Consider the following 26,620-nt stretch of genomic DNA (forward strand, 5'->3'; position numbering starts at 1 on the left):
CTCATAACCAAAATAATAAGTTGAAACAGACACGTCTTATAGAAAGCAGACCATTGGCACATTCACCAAGAAAAAAAAAATCAGCCAAATCTCTTAATCTCTGTTATGAATATAGATTTACTTGGTTGAAAACACAAAAAACATTAAGAAAAAACATTAAGATGCTGGATAAATAGGCATGTATTTTTAAAAGCTGAGACAAAAATATTTTTAAAACTTCTAAATAAGTCTCCAATTTTCAAATAACTTTCTTGTGCAAAAGTAAGACTCTCTGATGATGCTACTACTCCTACAATTCAGTATTCATCACTATGAAGCTGCAAATTACCAGCAAATTAGTAAAGGAAAATAAAGCTCTGAGTTTTATCAAAATATAAGGAAAATGCTCACTGAATTGCTTTAGCCCTTGATTTACAGTGTCTTCCAAAGATTCCACAATGATTAATTTATGTAAGGCACAAAAGCTTAATCCTTTTAAAATTGTGACTAGATGAAATAAATCTAATTTACCTGTGTGGAAACATACCATTTGTTGGGATTTCAGAAAATAATAGCGTTATAAAAAATTCCCTTAGAATAATCACAGCATCTTTTGTAAAGAGAAAAAAATGTCATTCTATTTGGGGACTTAGGATATTATAGAATCATTTTGCTTAACAGAAAGAACTGTGTTCACTTCCCTATTTGCCATGGTTCCAAATAATCCCCCAATTTAAATATTCAATATTTAAATACTCAATATTCAACTGCAATTTTTAGTATATTATATCCTTTGGAGGACAGGTAAGTTAATAAATTAAAATATATTCTCTCTCCATAATTAAGAAGCACAATTTGAATAAGGTAGTCTTCCTCTAGGGATTGATTTGTACACTATATACTCATTCTCCTTGAAATGTCAAGGAGGATAATGAGTAAAATAAGAGCCAAAGATGTGATAAGGGAGCACAAAGGAAAGTTATGCAAGAGTAACTGGCCTCTTACATATTTCAAATGTCTCATCTTAGCCCCATTCAGTCATTTAAATCCATGGATCAACAAAAGGCCCACAAAGGTAGGTATATAAGGATTTTTTTTTTAAGTCTTCCACATTACGCCCAGTCTGAAGTTGAAGACAATCATTCCCTTGATCATCACACACTGTAGGTATATGCAGGATGGGTATCAGAGAAAGAAAGTTGCCCCAACCTTGGTGACCTGTTAGACTCACCACTATACACAAAGAACATTCAATAGATAAGAATAGCTGTTCCTTGCAGATTCTGGATATTAGTCCTTTGAATCAGATGTGAAGATTTTCTCCCACTCTGTGGGTTGTCTGTTTACTCTGCTGACTGTTCCTTTTGCCATACAAAAGCTCCTTAGTTTAATTAAGTCCCACCTATTGATCTTTGTTTTTATTGTATTTGCTTTTGGGTTCTTAGCCACGAAATCCTTGCCTAAGCCAATGCCTAGAAGGGTTTCTTCAATGTTATCTTCCAGAATTTTTATAGTTTCAGGTCTTAGATTTAAGTCCTTGATCCATCTTCAGTTGATTTTTGTATAAGGTGAGAGATGAGGATTCAGTTTCAATCTCCTGGATGTGGCTTGCCAATTATCCCAGCACCATTTGTGGAAAAGGGTGTCCTTTCCCCACTTATGTTTTTGTTTGCTTTCTCCAAAGGTGGTATTTTGATGGAAATTGGGTTGAATTTGTAGACTGCTTTTGGCAGTATGGTCATTTTCATAATATTGATTCTACCCTTCCACGAGCATGGGATGTATTTCCATTTGCGTCATTTATGATTTCTTTCAGCAGTGTTTTGTAGTTTTCCTTGTAGAAGTCTTTTGATGCTTTGGTTAGGTATATTCCTAAGTATTTTATGTTTTTGCAGCTATTGTAAAAGGGGTTGAGTTCTTGATTTGATTCTCAGTTTGGTTGCTGTTGGCGTATCACAGAGCTACTGATTTGTGTACATTAACTTTGAATCCTGAAACTCTGCTGAATTAATTTATCAGTTCTAGGAGCTTTTTGGAGGAGTCTTTAGGGTTTACTAGGTATACAATCATATCATCAGCAAACAGCAACAGTTTGACTTTCTCTTTACCAATTTGGATGCCCTTTATTTCTGTCTATTGTCTGATTGCTCTGGCTAGGACTTACAATAGCAAGAAAAAAATAAAAAATCCCATCAAAAAGTAGGCTAAGGACATGAATAGACAATTCTCAAAAGAAGGTATACAAATGGCTAACAAACATATGAAAAAAAATGTTCAACATCACTAATGATCAGGGAAATGCAAATCAAACCACAATGCAATACCATCTTACTCCTGCAAGAATGGCCATAATCAAAAAATAACAGATGCTGGAGGGATGTGGTGAAAAGAGAACACTTTTACACTGCTGGTGGGAATGTAAACTAGTACAATCACTATGGAAAACAGCATGGAGATTCCTTAAAAAACTATAAGTAGAAATACCATTTGATCCAGCAATACCACTGTTGGGTATGTACCGAGAGGAAAAGAAGTCATTACACGAAAAAGATACTTGAACACACATGTTTATAGCGGAACAATTCACAATTGCAAAAATGTGGAACCAGCCCAAATGCCCATCAATCAACGAGTGGATAAAGAAACTGTGGTATAAATATATGATGGAATAGTACTCAGCCATAAAAAGGAATGAATTAATGGCATTCACAGAAACCTGGACGGTACTGAAGACTATTGTTCTAAGTGAAGAAACTCAGAAATGGAAAACCAAATATCGTATGTTCTCACTTATAAGTGGGAGCTAAGTTATGAGGTTGCAAAGGCATAAGAATGACACAATGGATTTTGGGGACTTGGGGGAAAGGGTAGGAAGGGGGTGAGGGATAAAAGTCTACAAATTGGGTTCAGTGCATACTGCTCAGGTGATGGATGCACCCAAATCTCACAAATCACCACTAAAGAAATTACTCTTGTAACCAAATACCACTTGTTCCCCCAAAAACCTATGGAACTAAAAAATTAAAAACAAAACTAATAGCTGGAGTACAGAAGCTGGAGTTAAGAGTGGAGCTAAATGATTAGGCAAGAAGGCAGGTGTCGGGTATTAAAAGAACTTATATGACAACAAGGAGTTTAAGCATTGGTCCTATGGTTCAACATTGTGATTACTAGTGCCACAGTCCAAGCAAATGAGGTAACTTCCAAAACCGTCCCTACTACTAGATTAAGCACTGTGGATATACAAATACACATTGATACTAACCACATGCTTTTATAACTTGCTCTATTATTGTATAACTGAATATTTATCTTCCAGTTTAATATATCATAATACACAGAGATTCCTTTACGTTTCTCACATCTCATAATATAATCTTAACATTTGCCGATTTATTTTCTTCTTCTGTAACTGTCTCTACAGATACCCAAGACAAAGAGGCTTCCCTGAGCTTCTACAACATTAAAAAAAAGATATATGAAAGAATAATTTCACTTCTAATCTATTTCCAACTATTCTAAACACCCATAAAGCATTAAGACTCTCACAGTATATACAGATGGAAATGCCAAGATACATACCAACATATTCTATATAGAAAAGAATGCTATCAAGGGCAGAAAATGTTTTGTTGATTTTGAACATATTTACGTCTTAGCTACAGTTTTATCAGAGATTTGCAGTATTATCCAAGAGGATTTAATTCACTAAACTTGAGGAAAACTATCACACTTTAAGAATAATTTTTAGGCTGGGCAGAGTGGCTCATGCCTATAATCCCAGTACTTTCGGAGGCCGAGGCGGGCGGATCACGATGTCGGCAGTTCGAGACCAGCCTGACCAACATGATGAAACCCCATCTCTACTAAAAATACAAAAATTAGCGGGGCATCGTGGAGTGCACCTGTAATCCCAGCTACTCAGGAGGCTCAGGCAGGAGAATCGCTTGAACCCGGCAGGCAGAGGTTACAGTGAATTGAGATCATGCCACTGCACTTCAGCCTGGGTGACAAGATCAAGACTCCATCTCAGAAAAAAGAAAAAAGAATAATTTTTAAAGTGTTAAAAAATGTTTAGATCTCTTAATACGGGAACTATAACTTCATGAACAGCTTTTTACAGACTGCCTTGTACATAACCAGCCGATGTAATAGCTACTTGGTAAGTGATGATCCCTGCATGAAAACTGATATTACATAAATATATACTATCAACAGTACCAATATTTATTGAAAAGTTCACTAAGCTTCAAATTATAACTACCCAGACAAGTCACCAAAATTGTTACCAAGTCCATTTGGTACCAACTAGAGATCTCAATTTTTTAAGTTTTTATCTAAGACAAGAAATATTCATTCTTTTTACTCCACGGGCTCAATTGTGAGTAAATAATGTGAAGGACTATAAATTCTGGGAAGGAAAAGTATAAACTCATAGAAAACAAAGGTATTAAGTCAAAAATCATGCCACACCACCCCAACTGTTAATACACGTGAGAATTAGATGTGTATTTCTTTAGTGGAACTGATTGCATGCTGGAATTTGAATGACATAAGTATAGCCAAAGTAGACTACTGCAACCCAGACTACAATCCATTGTCCCAACAAATCCACAGATTTCTCCTCCCTTGAAATAGCCCCATTGTTTCAGATCTGATTCCAGCCTCATCAAATTAAATGATTGTCCAGACTTGCAGAGCAGATGTGTCTCAGGAACAAGAAGGTCTTCAAAATATTAATATCATCTTTGTACTGATTATGTGACCATAAAAGAATCCTACATAGCTAACTGTAAGCAACAATAATTAGATTATATTGAAAGTCACAAAATAATTTTATCTAACAACCCATTAAGTCATACTTTACAAATGGAGAACAATATAAAGATATGGTGCAAGCAGGAAGCAAAACGTGTAACAAATATAATCTCTCAACTAGAATTTAAGACCTAAGAGACTAGGAATCTGTGTTTACCTCACTGATATACCCAATGCACCTATAACAGTGCCTGACACATAGAAGATATATGACAAATACATTGAGTAACTAAATAAATTAATCATGATTTAGGCAAGCCTGATTATTTGTCCCTTCATACAGAAATTATTAAAACTTTTATGTTGATTATACCTGTAATTATACACTTAGTTTAGCTTATTGAGGATAGTAGTATATACAAAACAATCATAAAGCATCATCTGAAATCAACCACAATTTCACCTTTCTCAAAAAAATATAACAAATTGTTATTTAAACATCTTTTTTTCTATCTTTTAAAAAAATTTATTTCTATTATTTCTTCTGTTTTCTCATTTTTAACTAAAAATAACATGAGCAAAACTGAAAGGTATCTGCCAAATGAATAAGCTAAAGCTATGAAGAGATATTTTTCTGTTTTTTTTCTGGCACAAGCCCTTTATTCAGCAAAATATTACTTCAAGTTTTGTAAGGATATTAAATTGTTAGCATGTCTTATAATATCCCCTCAAAATTGCAAACAAATCATAAGTTTATTATTCAAAAAAAGAGCCTACTTGACTGAGGTACATTTGTAAAAATGATGAATCTCAGTCGTTTTACAGGATCATTCATTTATTTTTCCTCCATGAACTTTACATACCTGCCTTACAAATGAAGACAGACACTGTGGTTAATAAATGTGGCCAAAATCACATGAAAAGACACAGTGGTGCAAAAAAATTCAGTTCTAACCATTTGTTTCTATTTGTCTTAGCTTTTCTAGCCCAGTAAAGCAGATTTCTCTTTTCATGGACTAAGCAGCTATTTCATTTTTATCAGTCACTCAATTATTAATTTATTATTCATTTAGTCAATAAATATTTTCCTAAACACTGTTCCAGGTACTGGAAAAATACCAAAGTCACTCAAATGCTATTAAAATTTTCTCCATTAATGGACAACATGTAAGAATGAAAATATGTAGCACTGATTTTGGTGGGCTACACATATGCATGGAAGTTAGAAACTGACGATTCATGCACCATGCATGAACTTTTTTGTATATGTTCTAGAATTAAAGATAATGCAATTATTCCCTCTGGTAGTGAAAGAGTTAATCCTAATAAGAACCACATGAGTTTATGTTTACATGTTCTTACAAGCAGTACTGTAAATATACTTACTATCAGTAATAATTATATATTTACTGCAAGTACATCTATGAAGTAATAATTACTTGAACTTCATCTGGACACTTTGTCTATTAATATACATTTCTTCTACAATACTTACATTCTCCATTGTATCATGAAGAGACTGGTAAAAAAAAGACTATGAAAATGAAGAAATAGTATCCAAATGATGGCAAATGACTAGATTTGGCCCTGAATGCTGCTCTTGGTACCAACTTGTCTTAATCCCCAATGGCTCTTGGCTTAACTAAATATATTTTTAGCCAATCTGGAGGTCTAAAACTTCAATCTGTAGCTTTGTTTGCCTATAATTCAGAAGAATAAACTGATAACTTGATTTAATTCGTGCATATACACAAATACACACATAGCCATGTATTTTAAAAGAGCTTCAGATCAGTGAACCAATAATCTCTGAGGTACATGGTTGTATTAGAGGAGAAACATTAAGCATCTCTGAAAACAGTATTTAGACGTTTCAGAAAATTTTGTTGGAATATAAAAGAAATAATATGAGTAAAATCTATCATCAAGAGGTGATCTAAAAGTTCAATGTAAAATTCTTTGTAATTCTCTGGGACAAATACTTCAATTTAGATTTAAAAATTTCATTTACTCAAATCTGGATCCAAATTCAAGTCCAGGATCATGGTCTCCTGCAGCCCAGCCAGGCAGAAGTTAGGCAACATCCAGACTCTGTGAACTCAACCTTTAGGAAGAATGAAGGTACATGTTTCTCAAGAGTAAATTACAGTTGTCTGAAGAGTGACAGTGATGGAAACTATTACCTAAAATTTTGGAAAAACCGAATTAAGAAACAAGTTCTCCCTTCCAAATTTTTCCTTAATTTAAAAAAGGAAGAGAAGTAGCAAGGTCAAGTTGAGGCTGCTGAAAATTTATCCTATTACAGATCTGAAGCATTTGGAATTGCAATGAATCTCAGATTTTTCTGTGTATTTGAATTACAGTGCAGTAGTACTACACAATTCAAAAAGGAAAATGTTAACTTATGGGTGTAGATCTAAACATGAAAATTCAATAAAGTCTAGCCACGCTATAAAGTGCCTTGGAGGCTGTGAAAGCCAAAGAAAATCTTCAGGACACAGGGAATCATTCCTGTTGGCCTTGTTGTTAAGGGAATCTAGTAACATAAGAGTTGTTACCTCAAACACCACAAAAGTCTCCCAGTGAAAATTTCTTTTGTGCCATGGACAACACATTAAAATTAAGAAGTTTCTAAAATTAAGCACAGCACAGAGACTCTGCATGTCTGCCTTCCAGATACTTTAACCTTCTGAAAGGCTGCCATATGGATATCCCTCTCCCTCAGATGCCACATTATTCCTTGTGACTTGAATAAGAGCTACAGTTTCAGTTTAAAAAAAGGAAAGGGAAAAAAAGAATTCTGACCAAAATAACCTCTTCATAATCATTCATACAATTAAGTAGAGCACCTAGTTATTAATACAGTGAAGGCCTATGCACCTCATTTTCTGAAATATAAAATCGCTGATCATGGGAAGAAATAAACTCATCTAGATGTCTAAAATATTTATTTTAAATATATATGAATTAACTTTGTGAGGAGGCGGTATACTCTTGAAGACAGCCCTGAACCAAGCCTTAAATGAGGTGGCTTTTATTTACAACTCCTCTTCTGTTGGTTACATGTGTTCCATCAAGGCACCATGTTTCTCTATGTATTAGATTCCTCATTTTATCTCATATATGAGGAGAAGAAGAGTTTCTTCTCTGCCAATGATGAAGGCATTCTGACAAATTATGACACTTAATTTTTTTTTACATTAATGGTGAAATCCTGTATTCTAACAGTTTGTTGTTTGAGATTAAATTACCTACTTTTTATGACATAGGAAATTTATGTTCTGTGGATACAACCTAGGATCAAAATTATTGTTTTAATTACTAGGTTTATGATGATTAAAATAAATATTTTAAAATTTATTATAAATATTATTTTAAAATTAGTATTTTCCTTCCAATTAATTCAGTTCCATTCATAAAATATAGATCTCAAAGATCAGAACTTTTCCTCATACTGAAAAGCCATCGACATTAAGAGATTAGAGGTTTGATTTAAATCAATTTTATTACAGCAAACATGTTAAGACTAAATTTTGAGTCAAACTAGATTTTGAGACTAAGTGAATGAGTCTGTGAACTTAGATAACAAGTATAAGTACTTCTATTAGTTATTTCTCAGTTTAAAGTTACCATTAGTACCTGACAGATGTGATTACATTAAGGGTGAATAAAAATATTTAAAATCCATTAGTTTGGGCATCAAAAAATTAGAAGAGATGCCATCCCCAGTACAGATACAGGGCCAGAGGTCCCCTGCAGTTCCAAGCTCTAGCTTGACTGTGAGTTGAGGAGAAGCCTCAGAGGAAGGGACAAAGCCATCCACGTGGCTCAGGGTAATTATTACTATAGTAAATGATATGAAAATATCTCACTATAATAAAATGGCACGAAGTAGTGCTTGCTGATTTAACAACAGCTCAGATTGGGTTGTTACAAAATTATCAAAAAAATTGGCTACATGAATATCCTATTAAAACAATAAAATACAGTAACCTTTGAACTTGATGATCTGAGTAAAATGAACTAAAGCAGACTATGGATTATTTCTCAAATGGAATTTGCCTCTGATTGCTATAAAGCAATTTGACGTCAAATTACCGAAAATCAGAAATGTGACAATTTTATGCATATTATCCCATCTCTGGAAAAGATAAAGGAAAAAGAGAAGACTGATGCCCAAACACCAATGGGAGCAAAGTTAATTTTTATAATACATAATTCTATATCTTTTGAATTTTGCTTTAAGTGCATATGTTACCATGACAAAAAATTATGATATTTTGATAAGGCAAATATTATATCCCCTATTAATTTAGCCTTGGTATAAAATCAATATTCTCATTAATCAAGTTTCCCAAAGTTGATTACTTAGAATGTAGGGATTAAAATCAAAACCTCCATTTTAATATTGGGTTGCAATCAGAAACAAAACAGACATATTAAAATGCTATTCTCTCTCACATTAATTATTACATCTCTGCTTTTCCTTTCAGTCTGTTTTATAGTTCAGACTAAATAATAAATTTAACTATTCTCAAAATCTATACAAACCAGAAAGAAATTTAAAAATCAAAAGTAAACTTTTATAGACCATCATCTTTACAAATAGTTTGTGTGTATATCCTTAATGAGCGTAAGCATGTCTAAATTTCATCAGTTTATCTCCCTTGCCTGTAACAACTATATTGTGTGGCCTTTCACAAATGGAAATACTGGTGGCTAATAAATAAAAATAAATCTGTAGCACACACATATATAAGTACTTTTCCTACAGTATAATTAGGTAGTGTTTTTCTCTAATATTGAAAATGCTTGAATCTAGATAGACCTTACTGATAATTCAGTTCGTTAGAATAATGAAAGATTGAAAACTAAATAATTGACATTATACTGATTGATATTGTTAAAGAAATATGCCCTTTACAAATGCTACTGTATAATCAGTCTTCCAGCATTATTACCTAAGACAGAAACCTGTTGAACAAGCTTAGAAACAGATTCGAAGAAAACTTTCAACTGCATCAGAACAGGTCAAATCTCAATCAGGTCAAAATGAATAAATAATCTTATTATGGCCCTTGGAAGAAACTAATGATACAGTGGCCTGAATTTGTTATAATGAGCAGAAATCTGTAATTAATCAATAATACTTTGATAGAATGAGACTCACATTGCTACAACATTCAGGTCTGAGCAACATCAGTCACAAATATTAACCTGATGTAGTATAAAAAAGAAAAGTTCATTTTAGTAATTGAAAAATTATTGAGAGGGAAAAGACAGTTCTTATATGTCTAAAACAACTAACTAAACTCTACACATCTTTTTTATTATTATTATACTTTAAGTTCTAGGGTACATGTGCACAAGGTACAGGTTTGATACACAGGCACACATGTGCTATGTTGGTTTGTTGCATCCATCACCTCGTCAGTTACATTAGGTATTTCTCCTAATGCTATCCCTCCCCTAGCCCCCCAGCCCCCAACAGGCCCTGGTGTGTGATGTTCCCCGCCCTGTGTCCAAGTGATCTCATTGTTCAATTCCCACCTATGAGTGAAAACATGCGGTGTTTGGTTTTCTGTCCTTGTGATAGTTTGCTGAGAATGATGGTTTCCCGCTTCATCCATGTCCCTGCAAAGGCATGAACTCATCCTTTTTTATGGCTGCATAGTATTCCATGGTGTACATGTGCCACATTTTCTTCATCCAGTCTATCACTGATGGACATATGGGTTAGTTCCAAGTCTTTGCTATTGTGAATAGTGCCACAATAAACATATGTGTGGATGTGTTCTTATAGTAGAATGATTTATAATCCTTTAGGTATATGCCCAGTAATGGGATTGCTAGGTCAAATGGTATTTCTAGTTCTAGATCCTTGAGGAATCACCACATTGTCTTCCACAATGGTGGAACTAATTTACACTCCCACCAACAGTATAAAAGTGTTCCTATTTCTCCACATCCTCTCCAGCATCTGTTGTTTCCTGACTTTTTAATGACTGCCATTCTAACTGGTGTGAGATGATATCTCATTGTGGTTTTGATTTGCATTTCTCTGATGGCCAGTGATGATGAGCATTTTTTCATGTGTCTGTTGGCTGCATAAATGTCTTCTTTTGAGAAGTGTCTGTTCATATCCTTTGCCCACTTTTTGATGGGGTTATGGGGTTTTTTTTGTAAATTTGTTTGAGTTCTTTGTAGATTCTGAATATTAGCCCTTTGTCAGATGGGTAGACTGCAAAAATTTTCTCCCATTCTGTAGGTTGCCTCTTCACTCTGATGGTAGTTTCTTTTGCTGTGCAAAAGCTCTTTAGTTTAATTAGATCCCATTTGTCAATTTTGGCTTTTGTTGCCATTGCTTTTGGTGTTTTAGTTATGAAGTCCTTGCCCATGCCTATGTCCTGAATGGTACTTCCTAGGTTTTCTTCTAGGGTTTTTATGTAAACTCTACACATCTTAAGGTTTTTTATCTTTGGAATTATTTTTAAAAGTCTGCTACACAGCAGAAACTTGAAATTTTTATTCCTAAAATAGAATGAAGTCTTCCTCTTCATTCCTTTGAATATCAGCTAATGGACCAGTCACAATACAAACGCAAGCTTTAAATCTATATTAGAATGAGTTTTCTGGCAAGGTTTCCAATACCTTTTGGTTTTGGCCTGGCTTGAAAAACCACAAGAATAGCCGTGCATGCAAAATTCTGGCTAAGCCCAGGAAACACAGAGGCACACAGAAGTATTCTCAACTACCAAATCTTTCTCAATCCTCCACTGAGGTTAAGTTGGTGGGAGGGATAAGAAAGAACAAGCCAAGTCCTTAGTTCCAAACCAATCACTAGTATCTAGCTAGCATGCTAGTAGGCCAAACTCTATTGGCAACAGCAAACATCTTTATTTGTCCAGGAAAAATCTGATCATATCATAAAAGCTGGAATTTATGAGAATCCTTACTCAATCCAATAACTAAAACTATAAATTTATTTTATACCTTTGGATTAACAAAATGGTGGAATTCAAATAAAGATATGCTGTCAGGTCTTACATATCTTAATTTTTACTTTTCCTCTCTTTGAGCAAAAACTTAGCAATACCCAATCAAGGGAAAATATCAAAGGAAGAGAAAACAAAATTGTTTCTCTCTCCTTGGAAAAGAACTTTATACAATACAAGTAACTCTACACCCTGGGAAAATATTGGTCTCCTAAATGTAATATGTTCTCCTTTAAAAACGGTACAAACAATTCAAGAGTTCAAATAAAATACTAGCAAGTGGATGCTTTTGAAAAATAAGAATACAGCAGTCATGTGATACTCAAACTGGCATGTGACATATTTTACATTGCTAAAATTCAAAGCAATCCTTACCAAAAAGTATTTAGGGTATATCTGACCTTTTCAGAAAATGCACAAAAGACCAAAACTCTCAACAAAACAAACTTCAGTTAACACAAGAAATTAGTATACTGAGAATTTTCATCACAATGATTTTAGAGCTACTAAAGTGTATGTAGCAATTTTGCATCTTTTTTCACTGTAAGTAGCAGAAATTTCATGTGCCTGTAAGTTAAAACTTCATTGTACCTAATTCAATATCCTAATATTTAAATATAAGAGGAAGAGAAAAATATCAGAATGATTCTCTTCATAAAATGATCTAAGTAAAGCTTTAGAAAACAATCTCCTCATTCCTTACTTTCTCATTAAGATGGTAAAGTTTTTATAAGTACTATTCAAGTGCCTAGCATTGACTGTTTTTTGCCATCTGGAATATAATACACAGAATTAAAGATCACCAACTTAGTCAAGCTTCAGAAGCAAAGACTGCAAAAGCAAAATGAGTTTGTGTGTCTGTATGTCTAGCTGTAGTGGCAATATCTTGAAAGGTACAGGTACTTATAATGATAAGTTTTTAAAATGTATTCTGCTTGGCCAAATGCATGCAAACAAAATACCAGAGGGGAAAACCCTAGAGTTTGAGAAGATGATATAAAAAATTTGAAAAATGAACCCTTCTGGTTTCAAAATGAATGTAATAGTAAGCAACTAATTTTCACATGACCAAAAAACAATACAGAGAATGTTTAGTTTAGGCACCCACAGATGGGCCAAGAAATATAATACACCTTTAAATCAGTACAGTTATAATTTATCTGGTGTGTGCATAAAATATTAAAACAAACTACATTTTCTTTTTTGCCTTTTTCAGGCTATTTTTCTACTTAGCATTCTTTTTAATCTGTCAACTACATCAAAATTCAACAATGTTTCAACACTTTTCCTATGTGGTATAATTTGTGAAATGTCTAAATCCCTTAAGTTAAAAAACAAAAACAACAGGGAGTATAACATCAAAAAAACAAACAAGGTAAGCCAGAACCACGAAAACAACCTGTGAAACTCACTACAGAATAAAATTTTAAAAACTTCTCTATATGAGAGTTTCAAAAGGGAAAGCCCCTTTTCTAACTGATCTATCTTTAAGTAAACACGATGTTAAAAAAAAAAAAAAAGTAGGGGGAAGAGAGGAGGCAGCTGTCATTGCCTTGAAAGAGATTCCTTACACAGTAGCAAAACAAAAATTTTAACCTAAATGTTCATATCTTATTTGCATCAAGTTGGAATTTTTAATGAACTGAGCTCAAAATGAGATAAAATAAAAACAACATGTTGAACTTAATTTCTTGAGTGCTTTCCACTCACTATTATACCATGTTAGCAGGAATTCCAACTTTGAATTTTAACACACTGATTGAGTCAACTAAATACTTCCTTTAGAAAATTCTTCCCAAATGTTATTTAGGATGGAAAGAATAGTCATTTTGAGAATGAGTTAACATTTGAATTGACTTTACCTCAAGCACTAATATCTACCTTATTTACTGAATAGATGTATATGGGGAAAGTTCTGAAAAGAAAAACAAGAAGTAAACACCTCTATGCAAAAAGATACTTTCTCTTTAAAAAGACAAGGCATCATATTCCTTAAGCTATAATGTTACATCTATTTTAGCAAATATGCCTGTATTTTTTCCATGTATGACTTTCTTTGATAGTCCCTCTGTGCTATTATACCAACCCTCCACTATAAAGAATTCTTTTCTTACTGTGATCACTTATCCCACATCAAGGAAAACAAGGAATAAGTTTTTGTATTTTTTTAAATCTTGACGTAGGACAAGTTTTTGTTTCTTAGTTACAGCTAAAACTCACTTTTTTCTTAAGTATGAAAAACAGCAGTCCATCATACACTCATTTTGTTTCTATTAGGGTTTGTTTCTCTCATCTTTCTTATATGTAAAAAAATTCTCAGTAATTTCAATGGGATACAATATAAGCACATACACGTATGCACACCCACCCATAAAACCTTAAGAGACTCAATATTAATTAATAATAAAAATTAGAAAAATAATGACTGAAAGAAAATAGAATAGATTGACCAACAAATATAAAAAGATAGGACAATGGTTAATAATTCCCATGGGGTAGCAGAATAACTTAATAGAATTTTTTTAAAAAAGAAAAACTCGACAAATGTCTAGCCCCTACCTACACCTACAGATTCAGAATTTCCAGGAAAGAAAACTCCTTGGCATATGCATCTTTAAAAAGCAACACAAATAATTTACTATGCCCTGTAGAAGTTGAGAACCAAAGGATTAAAGTAACCCTATCAATCACAACTGTTGAGTGGACCTTAAAACAAAAAAGGATCATGCTAATACGGTTCCTCATTATCTCAAAAATATGATACTCTACATAATAGATAAGATAGTAATCTTTGCTGGAGAAAACTACAGACATTAAGAACTCATGAAGTCTTAGCGAGTGCATATATTAGAGAATGACAAGTTCAAGACAAAAGCCCAATTAAACAAGTAAAGGAAAATTCTTATGTTGCTTGTGGTAAACAATCTTCGATGTGGCATGTGCCTATGTAAAGTCTTCCAAGATGTACATTAATTTTACTGTTGTTAATTATCAAAATAAAAGATTTTTGAAATCATGACATAAGAGAAAAAAATAAACAAAACTAAGTAAACATTATGGGAACATTTGGCATATGAGGCACATAGGTTAGTTTTGTTTGTTTTCTTTTGCACTTTAACAAAATTTCACATCCTTTTCATCAATCTGTAGCGATCTATTTATTTTCTTTTTTTTTATTATTATACTTTAGGTTTTAGGGTACATGTGCACAATGTACAGGTTTGTTAGTTAACAAAAGAATGCTGCCTTTAACTGAGCCCAAGAAGGTGAAGAGGTGGGACCACAGTCTTTTATTCCGAAGTGGATATTCCTAAGAAGACTGAAATAAGAATTTATACAAAGACAACCAACTAATGATCAGCTATGAGATAATGAAAAAGTATCGCAATTGCTATACTAAAAAAATCTGACATGTTACGTATAGAAATGATAATGATAATAGCTAATATTTCTTAAGAGCTTAATTATTAGCCATGCAATATTCATTTTTCTCACTGCATCCCCACAACATTCTTATGAACAGGTTCCATGGTTTATTCCATCACTTACTGAAGAAGAAACTAAAATAGTTTTTTAAAAAAAAACTGCCCAAGGTCAAAATGTTAGTAAATGGCAGAAGTGGGGCTCTGATCCAGGTCTGTCTGAATTTGAAAATCTATGCTCTTAATCAGCTCTACTAACAGAAGTACTTAGCAGTCTCAAAGTATAAATTCTGGCAGGCATGTAACATTCCTTCAGGAAATCAAAGAATAAAGGTCTATAAATTATTATATAAAATCACTAAAGACAGAATAAGAATATTAGGCCTAATAGAACATAATAACTTTAGGTCTTAAATTGGTTTAAACATGGATTCGGTTACAGATTTTCTTTAGCCAGCTCCTGGAATAGATGATTTAAAGTTGTATGAACAGAGTTACATACTCAAAATAAGTAAATTCCAATTGGATGAGGTCAGCTAATCTCTTAAATACAGGACTATTTCCAGGTGAATCAGAATGTTCAATTATTTGTGAAAAGTTTAAGTCCTATCATAACTTACTGTGATTTTTAAATCAGAAACAGCTGATCACATGATTTGGGAGCTTTAAAAAGTGCTAGTTCATTTAAATGGTGTTAGGTACATAAGATATTGCTAACAAAAATGTGCTTTAGGATATTGTTTTATCTGATTATCCATGAGGAAAATAAGTATGACACTTCATTAAGGTTTAAATTAATATTTGAAGCAACAGCAATTTTTTAAATGATAAACCCAAAATATATATTCTAAACTCATGAAATGTGTAATCTCAAATTATTCATGCAAAAGAACAGTCCTACATTTTAAAAAAGAATTAGAAAAAAAATCAGCAAGGATCCATGGGTTGAGGTGATCCAATATGACAAGATGACATAAACAAACCCTCAACTTTTGTCAATGCACTGAGAATAAAGAGAATGTCATGAGTCTTTCATAATACTGACCTCAGGATAATCATTTTTGAAATAAAGAATATTTCTAACAGAGTAACCACTATTTTAATTTGGATTAAAAAAATAAGAAAGGGGGGTGGAACTTCTGGAATAGCAATATGAGGAGCTAGCGGGGGGAACCTCTACTCCAGAATGTCATCTGTTAAGCAGGGTGTATTAGTTTGTTCTCACATTGCTAGAAGGAAATACACAAGACTGGGTAATTTATCATAAAAAGAGGTTTAATTCATTCACAGTTCTGCATAGCTGGTTAGGCCTCAGGAAACTTACAATCATGGCAGAAGGTGAAGGGCAAGCAATGCACCTTCTTCATAGGGTGGCGGGACGGAGAAGTCCAAACAGGGGACATGCCAGACATTTATAAAAGCATTAGATCTTGTGAGAACTCACTCACTATCACCAGGACAACATGGGGGAAACTGCACCATGATCCATTCACGTCCCACTGAGTCCCTGTCACGACATGTAGGGATTATGGGAACTATAATTCAAGATGAGATTTGGAAGGGGACACAGCCAAATCATGTGACAGGGCAAACTGGCAAAGCAGTCATTCAGTCTCTGGAAAATTGATCAAAGGTCTTACAACAAAATGAGAAGCATTTATTCAAAAAAATGTATAGAAACTAGTATTAATAGATGTCAGCTACGAGAAGAAAGAATCAGTAAACCTTAAGAACTACTGATAAAGATCATACAATCTGAAGAACAGAGAAAGGAAAAATAACAAACAAAAATGACTAGGGCCTAAAAATCATGTGAGACCCCATTAAGAAAACTAACACATACATAATGAAAGTAACACTCGAGAAAAGAGAAGGAAAAAAAATATGAATGGCTGAAAACTTCCCAAAATTGATGAAAAACAATCTACACATATAAGAGTTTAAATGACTTCCACATAGAATAAATGAAAAGACACACACCTAGAAACATCATAGTCAAAATACTAAAAGTGAAAAACAGACAATTTGAAAACAGGATAAAAATAACTCATAGTGTATAAGAGAATCTGAAAAAGATTAACAGCTTACTTCTCATATGTAGGATAGAAGGCAATGAGATGACATATTCAAAGTGCTAAAATCAACCAACAAAAACTGCCTACAATCTATTTTTTAAATAACTAACTTTAAAGAATACAAGTGAAAAAATACACAAATTAATTGTTAGGAGATACAACTTATAATAAATACTAAAGGACACCAACAAACTAGGCACAGAAGAGGCATTCCTCAAAGTAATAAAAGCCAAACATGCCAAACCACAGCCAACATCATACTGAATGGGAAAAATTTGAAATTATTTCCTCTAAGACCTGAAACAAGACAAGGATGCCCATCTTCACTACCTCTATTCAACACAGTACTGGAAGTCCTACCCACAGCAATCAGACAAGAGAAAGAAATAAAGTGCATCTAAATTGGAAAACAGGAATTTGAACTATCTCTATTTGCCAATGACATGACTGCATACCTAGAAAACCCCTAAGACTCCTCCAAAAAACTTAGATTTGATAAATGAATTCAGTAAAGTCTCAGGTTACAAAATCAATGTACACACATCAGTAGCACCAATAACAACAAAGGTGAGAATAAAATAAAAAACACAATCCCATTTACAATAGCTACAAAAAAAAATTTTAAATACCCAGGAATATATATAACCAAGTAGGTCAAAGATCTCTATAAGGAGAACTACAAAACACTGCTAAAAAATAAAAAAAAAGCATTAATGACAAAAACAAATGAGAATACATCTCATAATCATGGACTGGAAGAATCAGTATCATTAAAATGACCACACTGCCCAAAGCAATCTACAGATACTATGGAATTAATATCAAAATACCAACATAGTTGTTCACAAAATAGAAAAAATAATCCTAAAATTCATATAAAACAAAAAAGCCCAAATAAGCAATCCTAAGCAAAAAAAGCAAATCTGGAAGCATATTTACCCAATTTCAAATTATACTACAAAGCTGTAGTAATCAAAACAGTATGGTACTGGTATAAAATTAGATACTTAGACCAATGTAACAGAATAGAGAACCCAGAAATAAAGCCAAATGCTTACAGCCAAGTGATCTTTGATAAAGCACATAAAAACATAAATTGAGGAAAGGACATCCTATTCAACAAATGGTGCTGGAAAAACTGGACATCCACATATAGAAGAATAAAACTGGATTTCTATTTCTCACCATACACAAAAATCAACTGAAGATGAATTAAAGACTTAAATCTAAGACCTAAAACCATAAAATTTGAAGAAGAAAATAAATACTAAAGGAAGTTCTTAACACTAATGCAAGCAGATCCAGATAATAATTTGATCTATGTGAAAAAACAAAGCATGCCAGTAAAGGTAGTGATGCCACTTGATATCCAAAGGGACTGATTCCAGGACTATTTAGGACACGAAAATCTGAGATTGTTCAAGCCCCTGGCTCTGTGAAACCTGCAGATACAAAAATGTGGCCCTCCATATCCATGGATTTCTCATCTCATGAATACAATGTTCAATTCATGGATGCAGAACCCATTGGTATGGAGGGAGCAGTAATTATAAGGGTAATTTTAAATGACAGCAAAATTGGATGCTGCTTCTTTTTTCCTGATTTAAAAAGCAACTGTTTAAAATAATATGCATATAATTCTATTTGTACAAGAGACAAACTTTATATTCAAAGACACAAATTGGTTCAAAGTAAAAGGATGGGAAAATATATACAGCAGTCCCTAACCTTTCTGGCACCAGGAAACGGTATCATGGAAGACAACTTTTCTGCAGACTAGGGTAAAGGGGATGGTTTCAGGATGAAATTGTTAAACTTCAGATCATCAGGCATTACATTCTCATAAGGAGCATGTAACCTAGATCTCTCACATGTGCAGTTCACCATAGGGTTTTGCATGGCTATGAGAATATAATGCCACTTATCTGAGGTGGTGGAGCTCAGAAAGTAATGCTTGCATGCCCACCAACACTTCCTGCTGTGCAGCCCAGTTCCTAACAGGCCACCAAATGGTACCGGTCCACAGCCTGGGGGTTAGGGACCCCTGCTATACAAACCACCACCAAAATAGAATGGGAGTGGCTATATTAAATATCAGAAAAAAATAGACTTTATACCAAAAAAAAATCTTACTAGAGATAAAAAATATGATAAGAGAGTGAATCCATCAGGAAGACTGATATGGTTTGGCTCTGTGTCCCCACCCAAACTTCATCTTGAATTATAATTCCCACATGTCAGGGGGAGGGCCTCGCAGGAAGTGATTAGATCATGGGGGTGATTCCCTCCATGCTGTTCTCATGATAATGGTGAGTTCTCATGAGATCTGACGGCTTAAAAGTGTGGCTCTTCCCACTTCACTATCTCTCTCTCCTGCTGTCTTGCGAAGAAGGTGCTTGCTTCTCCTTTGCCTTCTGCCACGATTACAAGTTTTCTGAGGTCTCCCCAGCAATGTGGAACTGTGAGTCAATTAAATCTCTTTTCTTTATAAATTACCCAATCTCAAGTAGTTCTTTATAACAGTGTGAAAACTGACTAATACAAAAAATTGGTACCAGGAGTGGGGAGCTGCTATAAAGACACCTGAAAATGTGGAAGCAAATTGGGAACTGGGTAAAAGATGAAAGCTGAAACACACTGGAGAGCTCAGAAGAAGACAGGAAGATGTGGGAAAGTTTGTAACTTCCTAGAGACTTGTTGAATGGTTTTGACCAAAATACTGACACTAATACGGACAATGAAGTCCACGCTGAGGTGATCTCAGAGGGGGATGAGAAACTTATTGAGATCTGGAGCAAACGTCATTCTTGCTATCCTTTAACAAAGAGACTCATGGCATTTTGCCCCTGCCCTAGAGATCTGTAAAATGCTGAACTTGAGAGACATGATTTAGGATATCTGGCAGAAGAAATGTCTAAGCAGCAAAGCATTCTAGAAGTGACCTTTTTCTGAAAGTGCACAGTCATACATTCACAAAGAGATGATCTCAAATTGGAACTTATTTTTAAAATGGAAGCAGAATATAAAAGTTTGGAAAATTTGCAGACTGACCAAACATGCAATAGAAAATAAAAACCCATTTTCTGGGGAGAAATTATGCAGTAATTTGCATAAGCAACAAGGAGTTGAATGTTTATAGCCAAAACAGTGGGAAGATGTCTTCAGGACATTTTAAAGATCTTCATGGCAGCCCCTCCCATAACCCCTAGAGGCCTAGGAGGGAAAAATGGTTGTGTGGGATGGTCTCAGGGCCCCACTGCTCTATGCAGTCTCTGGACATGGCACACTGTCCCAGTTACTCCAGCTCTAGCTGTGGCTAAAAGGGGCCAAGGTACAGGTCGGTCCATTGCCTCAGAGGGTGTAAGCCCCAAGCCTTGGTAGCTTCAACGTGGTGTTGGCACTGCAGGTGCACAGAAGGCAAGGATTGAGATTTGGGAGCCTTTGCCTAGATTTCAGAGGATGTATGTAAATGCCTGGATGTCCAGGCAGAAGTTTGCTACAGAGGAGGAGCCGTCACAGAGAACCTCTACTAGGGGAGTGCAGAAGGGAAATGTGGGGTTGGATCCCCTACACAGAGTCTCCACTGGGACACTACCTAGTGGAACTGTGAGAAGTGGACCACCATCTTCGAGACTCCAGAATGGTAGATCCTCTGAGAGTTTGCACTGTATGCCTGAAAAAGCTGTAGGCACTCAATGCCAGCCTGTGGAAGCAGCCACAGGGCTGTACCCTGCAGAGCCTCAGGGGGAGTGCTGCTCAAAGCCTTGGCAGCTTACTTCTTGTATCAGAATGCCCTGGATGTGAGACATGGAGTCAAAGGAGATAATTTTGGAGATTTAAGACTTAATGACTGCCCTGCTGGGTTTCAGACTCACATGGGGCCTGTAGCTACTTTTTTTTGGCCAATTTGTTCTATTTTGAATGGGACCATTTACCAATGCCTGTACTACCACTGTATCTTGGAAGTAACTTACTTGTTTTTGATTTTACAGGCTCATAGGCAAAAGTGATACCTCATCAACACCAGCTTAGGGCAGAAGTCTAGTTTCCTAGATGGCCTACCCCGACAGTCGTAGGAAGGGGGCTTATTACCCAGCATGAATTAAAGTCCTAGTTCCCTGCTCCACCTTCTTTATCACCACCCCAGTGAAAAGATAGAAGAGTTCCTCATTTATAACCTGATGAAAGTGAAATCTAATTTCTCTCTAAGAAGCCTTCACTACCATTTCTTCCTATGGTGTTTGGTGGAAGTAGAATGGCTATTATCTAATAGTTTTCTGTCTTAGTAGGTGGAGGCTTTTGGTTAGAGAGAGTAGGCTTTTCGTGAGGTTTGTTTCTATATGCCCATTGCTATTTCTGGGTTACTCACTTCTCCAGTACATTGGTGGGACAAAAAGGGTAAAAAGGAAATCCAGGGAACCCACTACTATGTAGTTACTTGGGTCTCATGGTTCCTAGCTAGTCTGCCTGTTTCTGTCTTACTTTCAGGGACTTACTTCAGGGACTATATTTTTATATAAAATATCCAGTTTTTCTCAATCTCTGCTAAGTAGGAAAAATATAAAAAGTTGTGTCTTCATATTTCTGGAAGCAGAAGTTTATACAAAGATAAGTTATCTTCCTGTGCATTACATTTTAGGCTTTTGCCATTTTTGTTTTACTTTACTTGGTATTTTCCACTTTTTTTTCTAAGGAGTATTTTTTCAAACTCCTCAACAATATTTCAGCTCAACTGGGACAGGAAAAACGTGATTGATTACATCTAGTCCAGGATAACTAGAAGGATGTAAGATCCCCAGGAGCCAGGACTGGTGGTGAGATAGTGGCAGATTTTTCTATTCCAGTTGCATATTTGAGTAAACACTTACAGGGGAGGGTGAAGTAAAAGTGTGAAGCCCTGAAAACTGAAATGTCAAGGAATGCTATGACTTTAAGTTCCTTCCTTCCTAAATATCATACGTAGTCATGGAATGTAGATGTGGAATTATATCCCACTGAAACAAGGATTTGAATATTTTGCTCACTGCTGTATTTACAATAATCCCTGGCATAAAGAAGATAATCAATAATCTTTGTTGAATTAAGAAATGAATAAATGCAAAGAGAATGTTCACACAACTTTTGTTAACAATAGTAACTAGAGATATTTTGGTTTCCTTTTGAAATACCTAATAATTAACAAATCATCTATCAAATTTTCATATACTACAGTAAAATACGGCTTTTAATATAATAAAATAAAAATACGGCTTTTATTTTAATAATAAAAAAAATTAATGAAAAATTACTTGTTATTGTGAGTGTGCTTAGCTGTTTGTCTAAACAGGTTGCTTTGGATGTTTTAAATCATTTTTTGGTTCTAACTACACAATATTTTCTTTGCTGCAAACATATTTATTGTTATAAATTTCAATACTGGCCAATTGCATTTTAATTCTTCCCACCCTCAGCGTTAGGGATAAAATAAGTTGTCAAAATCAATACTATAATAATATAGGACTTTTCCTCAACTCAATGACTGTAAAACTGGTTTATATTAATAGAAAAAATATTAAAAACATTATAAAAGGGCCAATTATTGCTATAAAAATCAGAGTTTGTTTTTTGTTTTTGTTTTTTTTTTTTTTTTTTTGAGACGGAGTCTCGCTCTGTCACCCAGGCAGGAGTGCAATGACGCAGTCTCGGCTCACTGCAACCTCCGCCTCCCAGATTCAAGCGATTCTCCTGCCTCAGTCTCCCCAAGTAGCTTGGATTACAGGTGTGCACCACCATGCCCAGCTAATTTTTATATTTTTAGTAGAAACGGGGTTTCGCCATGTTGACCAGGCTGGTCTGGAACCCCCGACCTCAGGTGATCTGCCCGCCTCGGCCTCCCAAAGTGTTGGGATTACAGATGTGAATCACCATGCTCCACCAAAATCAGATATTTTTTAATGACCTTTTTAACAATGAGCATCAACTACTATATTGGGTATGGTCACAAAAATGGCCTCTCATGTCCTAAGACATATCCAGTAGACTATTTTAATACCCTAGGTGAAGAAAAAAAAAAAAACACTTTTCACTTAATTCTGTATCTACTTTGTTTCCTACTTTTATCCAAATGATTTTTTTTTTTTTTTTTTTTTTTTTTTTTTTTTTGAGACAGAGCCTTGCTGTGTTGCCCAGGCTAGCGTGCAGTGGCGCAATCTCGGCTCACTGCAAGCTCCGCCTCCCGGATTCACGCCATTCTCCTGCCTCAGCCTCCCGAGTAGCTGGGACTACAGGCACCTGCCACCGTGCCCGGCTAATTTTTTGTATTTTTAGTAGAGACGGGGTTTCACCATGTTAGCCAGGATGGTCTCAATCTCCTGACCTCGTGTTCCACCCGCCTCAGCCTCCCGAAGTGCTGGGATTACAGGCGTGAGCTACCATGCCCGGCCCAAATGATTTCTTAAGGAAGCTTTTGACACTAAATTATCAACTAAAATGACATTAACTTCTAACAAGTCTAGTGAGGAAGTTTAATCAACAACACAAAAATTTCTATATTCTAACTGTAATAGAGATAATTTTTTATATTTAATATTATAATGAACAATGGAAAACAAAATGCCTATCTAAACATGTATGGTTAAACAAATTATGGTATATTTATACTGTGAAAACTAAAGAAGAGTAACAAAAATAGGAAAAGCTTATATGTACTGACATAAAAATATCTCCAAGTGAGTGAGTAAATACAGCAAGAAAGAGTAAATTTAGTAAGATAGCATTTTTTAAATCAATTCAAAACTATATAGCATGTTATGAGCACATAAGTATGTACAAGTAGATGGAGAAATCTGTTAGAAGAATGTACAATGGAACTGCCAATACTGGTTACTTCCGGGGAGAATTGTTTGAATTTTATTTTAATAAAAACATATTCATTCCTTAATTATTTGTAAAAGAAAAATAATCTAACATGAAGTTTAAAGGGAAATAAAAATCTGACATTAAATGCTCAATGTGCTTTAAATATTTCAGCTTATGCAGGCACAGAATCGAATAATTTTTAAAATAATTTTAAATATTAATGTTTTACTGTATATCTATGATACTGACATTATAATTTCTGTTATTGCTAAAGTGTACCCAAATCTATCTAATTTGTTTAAGAAAAGAAAAGCAAAAAGATATAATATTTTTTCTGATATATTTCATGCCTTAATTTTTTTCCTGTCAGAGGAACCACAGCAGAGACAAAAAAGATAATCTAGCAACTAATTCTATATTATTTTGTACTTGAATTTCTTCACCTGCTGATACTATATTCTCAAATATTCTCAAACTTTCTCAAATCCAGAACAGTGTCTAATATTACCTTTGTAATCCACTGAGTATGCTTTCAATGGATATTTATTGCTGAATGGAAAGAAATTCTATAGCAAAATAAGACTACACATACAATTTGTATATGTTTGCACATACCTATATGTGTACATTTTTTACTAAAGTTATCCAAGGTTTAAAAAAGTAAACAACACTCTCAAATCTCTACCTTATATTCATCCACAATAATGCTGAGGGCTTCGTGACCAGCTTTCCTCATGTCTTCCAATTCTTGTTTATGTTTTTCCTGAAAGAAAAAAGAAACTAAAACCATGAGTTTTTCTTCTGTTTTGTTTTCAAAATAATAAAACCATAGGCTTTTGCTGCTTCCACAAATGATTCAGTGGTTTGTGGCACATCAATGCTACAGCTGGAAACAAAGAGAATATATATATATATATATAAAAGCTTTGCTTAAAAGTACTGGGGAACACTGAGGCAATGAGGAATTAAAGGGAAATAAGAGAAAAAGGAAAACCATATTGAGAGGTGAGATAACACAAGGCAAAGGTGCTTTCCCTTGGGGCATCTGCCAATTCTTGACCTGAATCAAGAGACGGGAAACCCCGCGTCACTGCAACAAACCTTGGCCTCTTTATTTCTAATACATCCCAAAGTTTGAGAACCAGTGGAATATGATTAGCCTCCAATTCTACCCACCTAGGACAGGAAAGGATGAAGTCTCTTTGGACACTGTTAACATCCTACAGTCCTTCCAGTTTTTCAAATATGATGTCCAGCTTCCGAAACAAAATTATCAGAAATAACAACAGACAAAACCAAAAAGAAACACCAGCCCCCACCCCCCCACACACACAGAGAAAACAAATAAAACAAAAGAAATAGGTCCAGAGATAGGTCCACAGGTGGTTTCGATGCTAGTTATCACAGAGTTTTTAAAATGTATATAAGAGTTCTTAACACATCCAAAAAAAACAGAAGGGAAATGGAGAAAACAGATAGGATAGAGATTTTCACCAGAGAACTGGAATCCATAAAATAGAAATTCTAGATCTATGGAATATGTACTGTTAATAACTCAATAGATGACACAATCAGATGAAAGAGAGCCAGAAACAGAATTAGGAAACCAAAAGAGAGTGAAAAAAAATAAAGACTACAGCAAAAGGAATATTTAATATGATGGAAAATATTTTTTAAATCTTTTAAAAGACATATAGGACAGATTAAGCCAAAGAAAGCAAAAAGAGAAAAAAGACGAGAAAAAAGTGAAACAAGTAGTAAGATGATAAATAATGAAGTGAAAAAACCCACAAAACTTCCAACATCAGGCATGAATGTGGTACATTATATAATCTATAAGTATTTCTAAAATGAGAAGATATTACAAAATATATCAATAAATATAAAATTTTACATAAAATTTTAAAACTACTAAAATAAAAAACACAATTTACCAAAACTAAAACAAGAATTACAAAATTTGAATAGTCCTATATGTGTTAAAGAAACTGCACCTGTATTAACTAAATAAACAAACACATACACAAAAAATTCTCCAGACACATGGAATCTCTACACACAGAAAGCTTAATAGGTGAATTTTAAGAAATATTTAAGAAAAAATTAACAGATATCTTCCACAAACTCTTCCAGAGAATGTGAAAATAAGGAATACTCCCTACCATATTTTATTGGGACAACATACCCCTTATACCAAAATCTGCAAAGTTGTTTAGAAGAAAAGAAAATTATGAGTTAAATCTCTTTTATAAATACAAAAACTAAAATCCTAAAGAAAATAATAGCAAATTAAACCTAGTGACATAAAGAATACATCTCAATCAAGTGGGATTTATTATACTAATGCCAAGTTGGTTGTAGTGATGAACCACATAAACCTCCTATACAATCTTCCACACACTCCGCTTCTGACACTGGCTTGCTGGGTGTCACTGCCTAAGATGACAGCAGAAGACACGTGCTGCAACTGGCACTGCCTCTGCCAGCCTGTGACCCACCGTGAATGACTGCAAAGGATAACTCACTGTCACTTGAAGGAGCGCTGAGAGAAAAT

The 26,620-nt window shown here is 34.4% G+C and overlaps 1 protein-coding gene across 8 annotated transcripts in view; it reads right to left on the reverse strand.

Moving 5' to 3' along the window:
* CCDC91 (coiled-coil domain containing 91) overlaps positions 1-26,620 on the reverse strand; it is a 356,684-nt gene that overhangs the window by 158,432 nt on the left and 171,632 nt on the right. For all 8 annotated transcript variants that reach the window (XM_030804474.1, XM_030804476.1, XM_030804471.1 and 5 more), the window contains one exon: positions 24,752-24,829. In XM_030804474.1, coding sequence (XP_030660334.1) covers positions 24,752-24,829 — 78 coding nt within the window. The remainder of the gene's footprint in view (positions 1-24,751; positions 24,830-26,620) is intronic.

This window comes from Nomascus leucogenys, chromosome 23 (genome assembly GCF_006542625.1).
Source record: "Nomascus leucogenys isolate Asia chromosome 23, Asia_NLE_v1, whole genome shotgun sequence".
Classification (NCBI taxonomy): Eukaryota; Metazoa; Chordata; class Mammalia; order Primates; family Hylobatidae; genus Nomascus; species Nomascus leucogenys.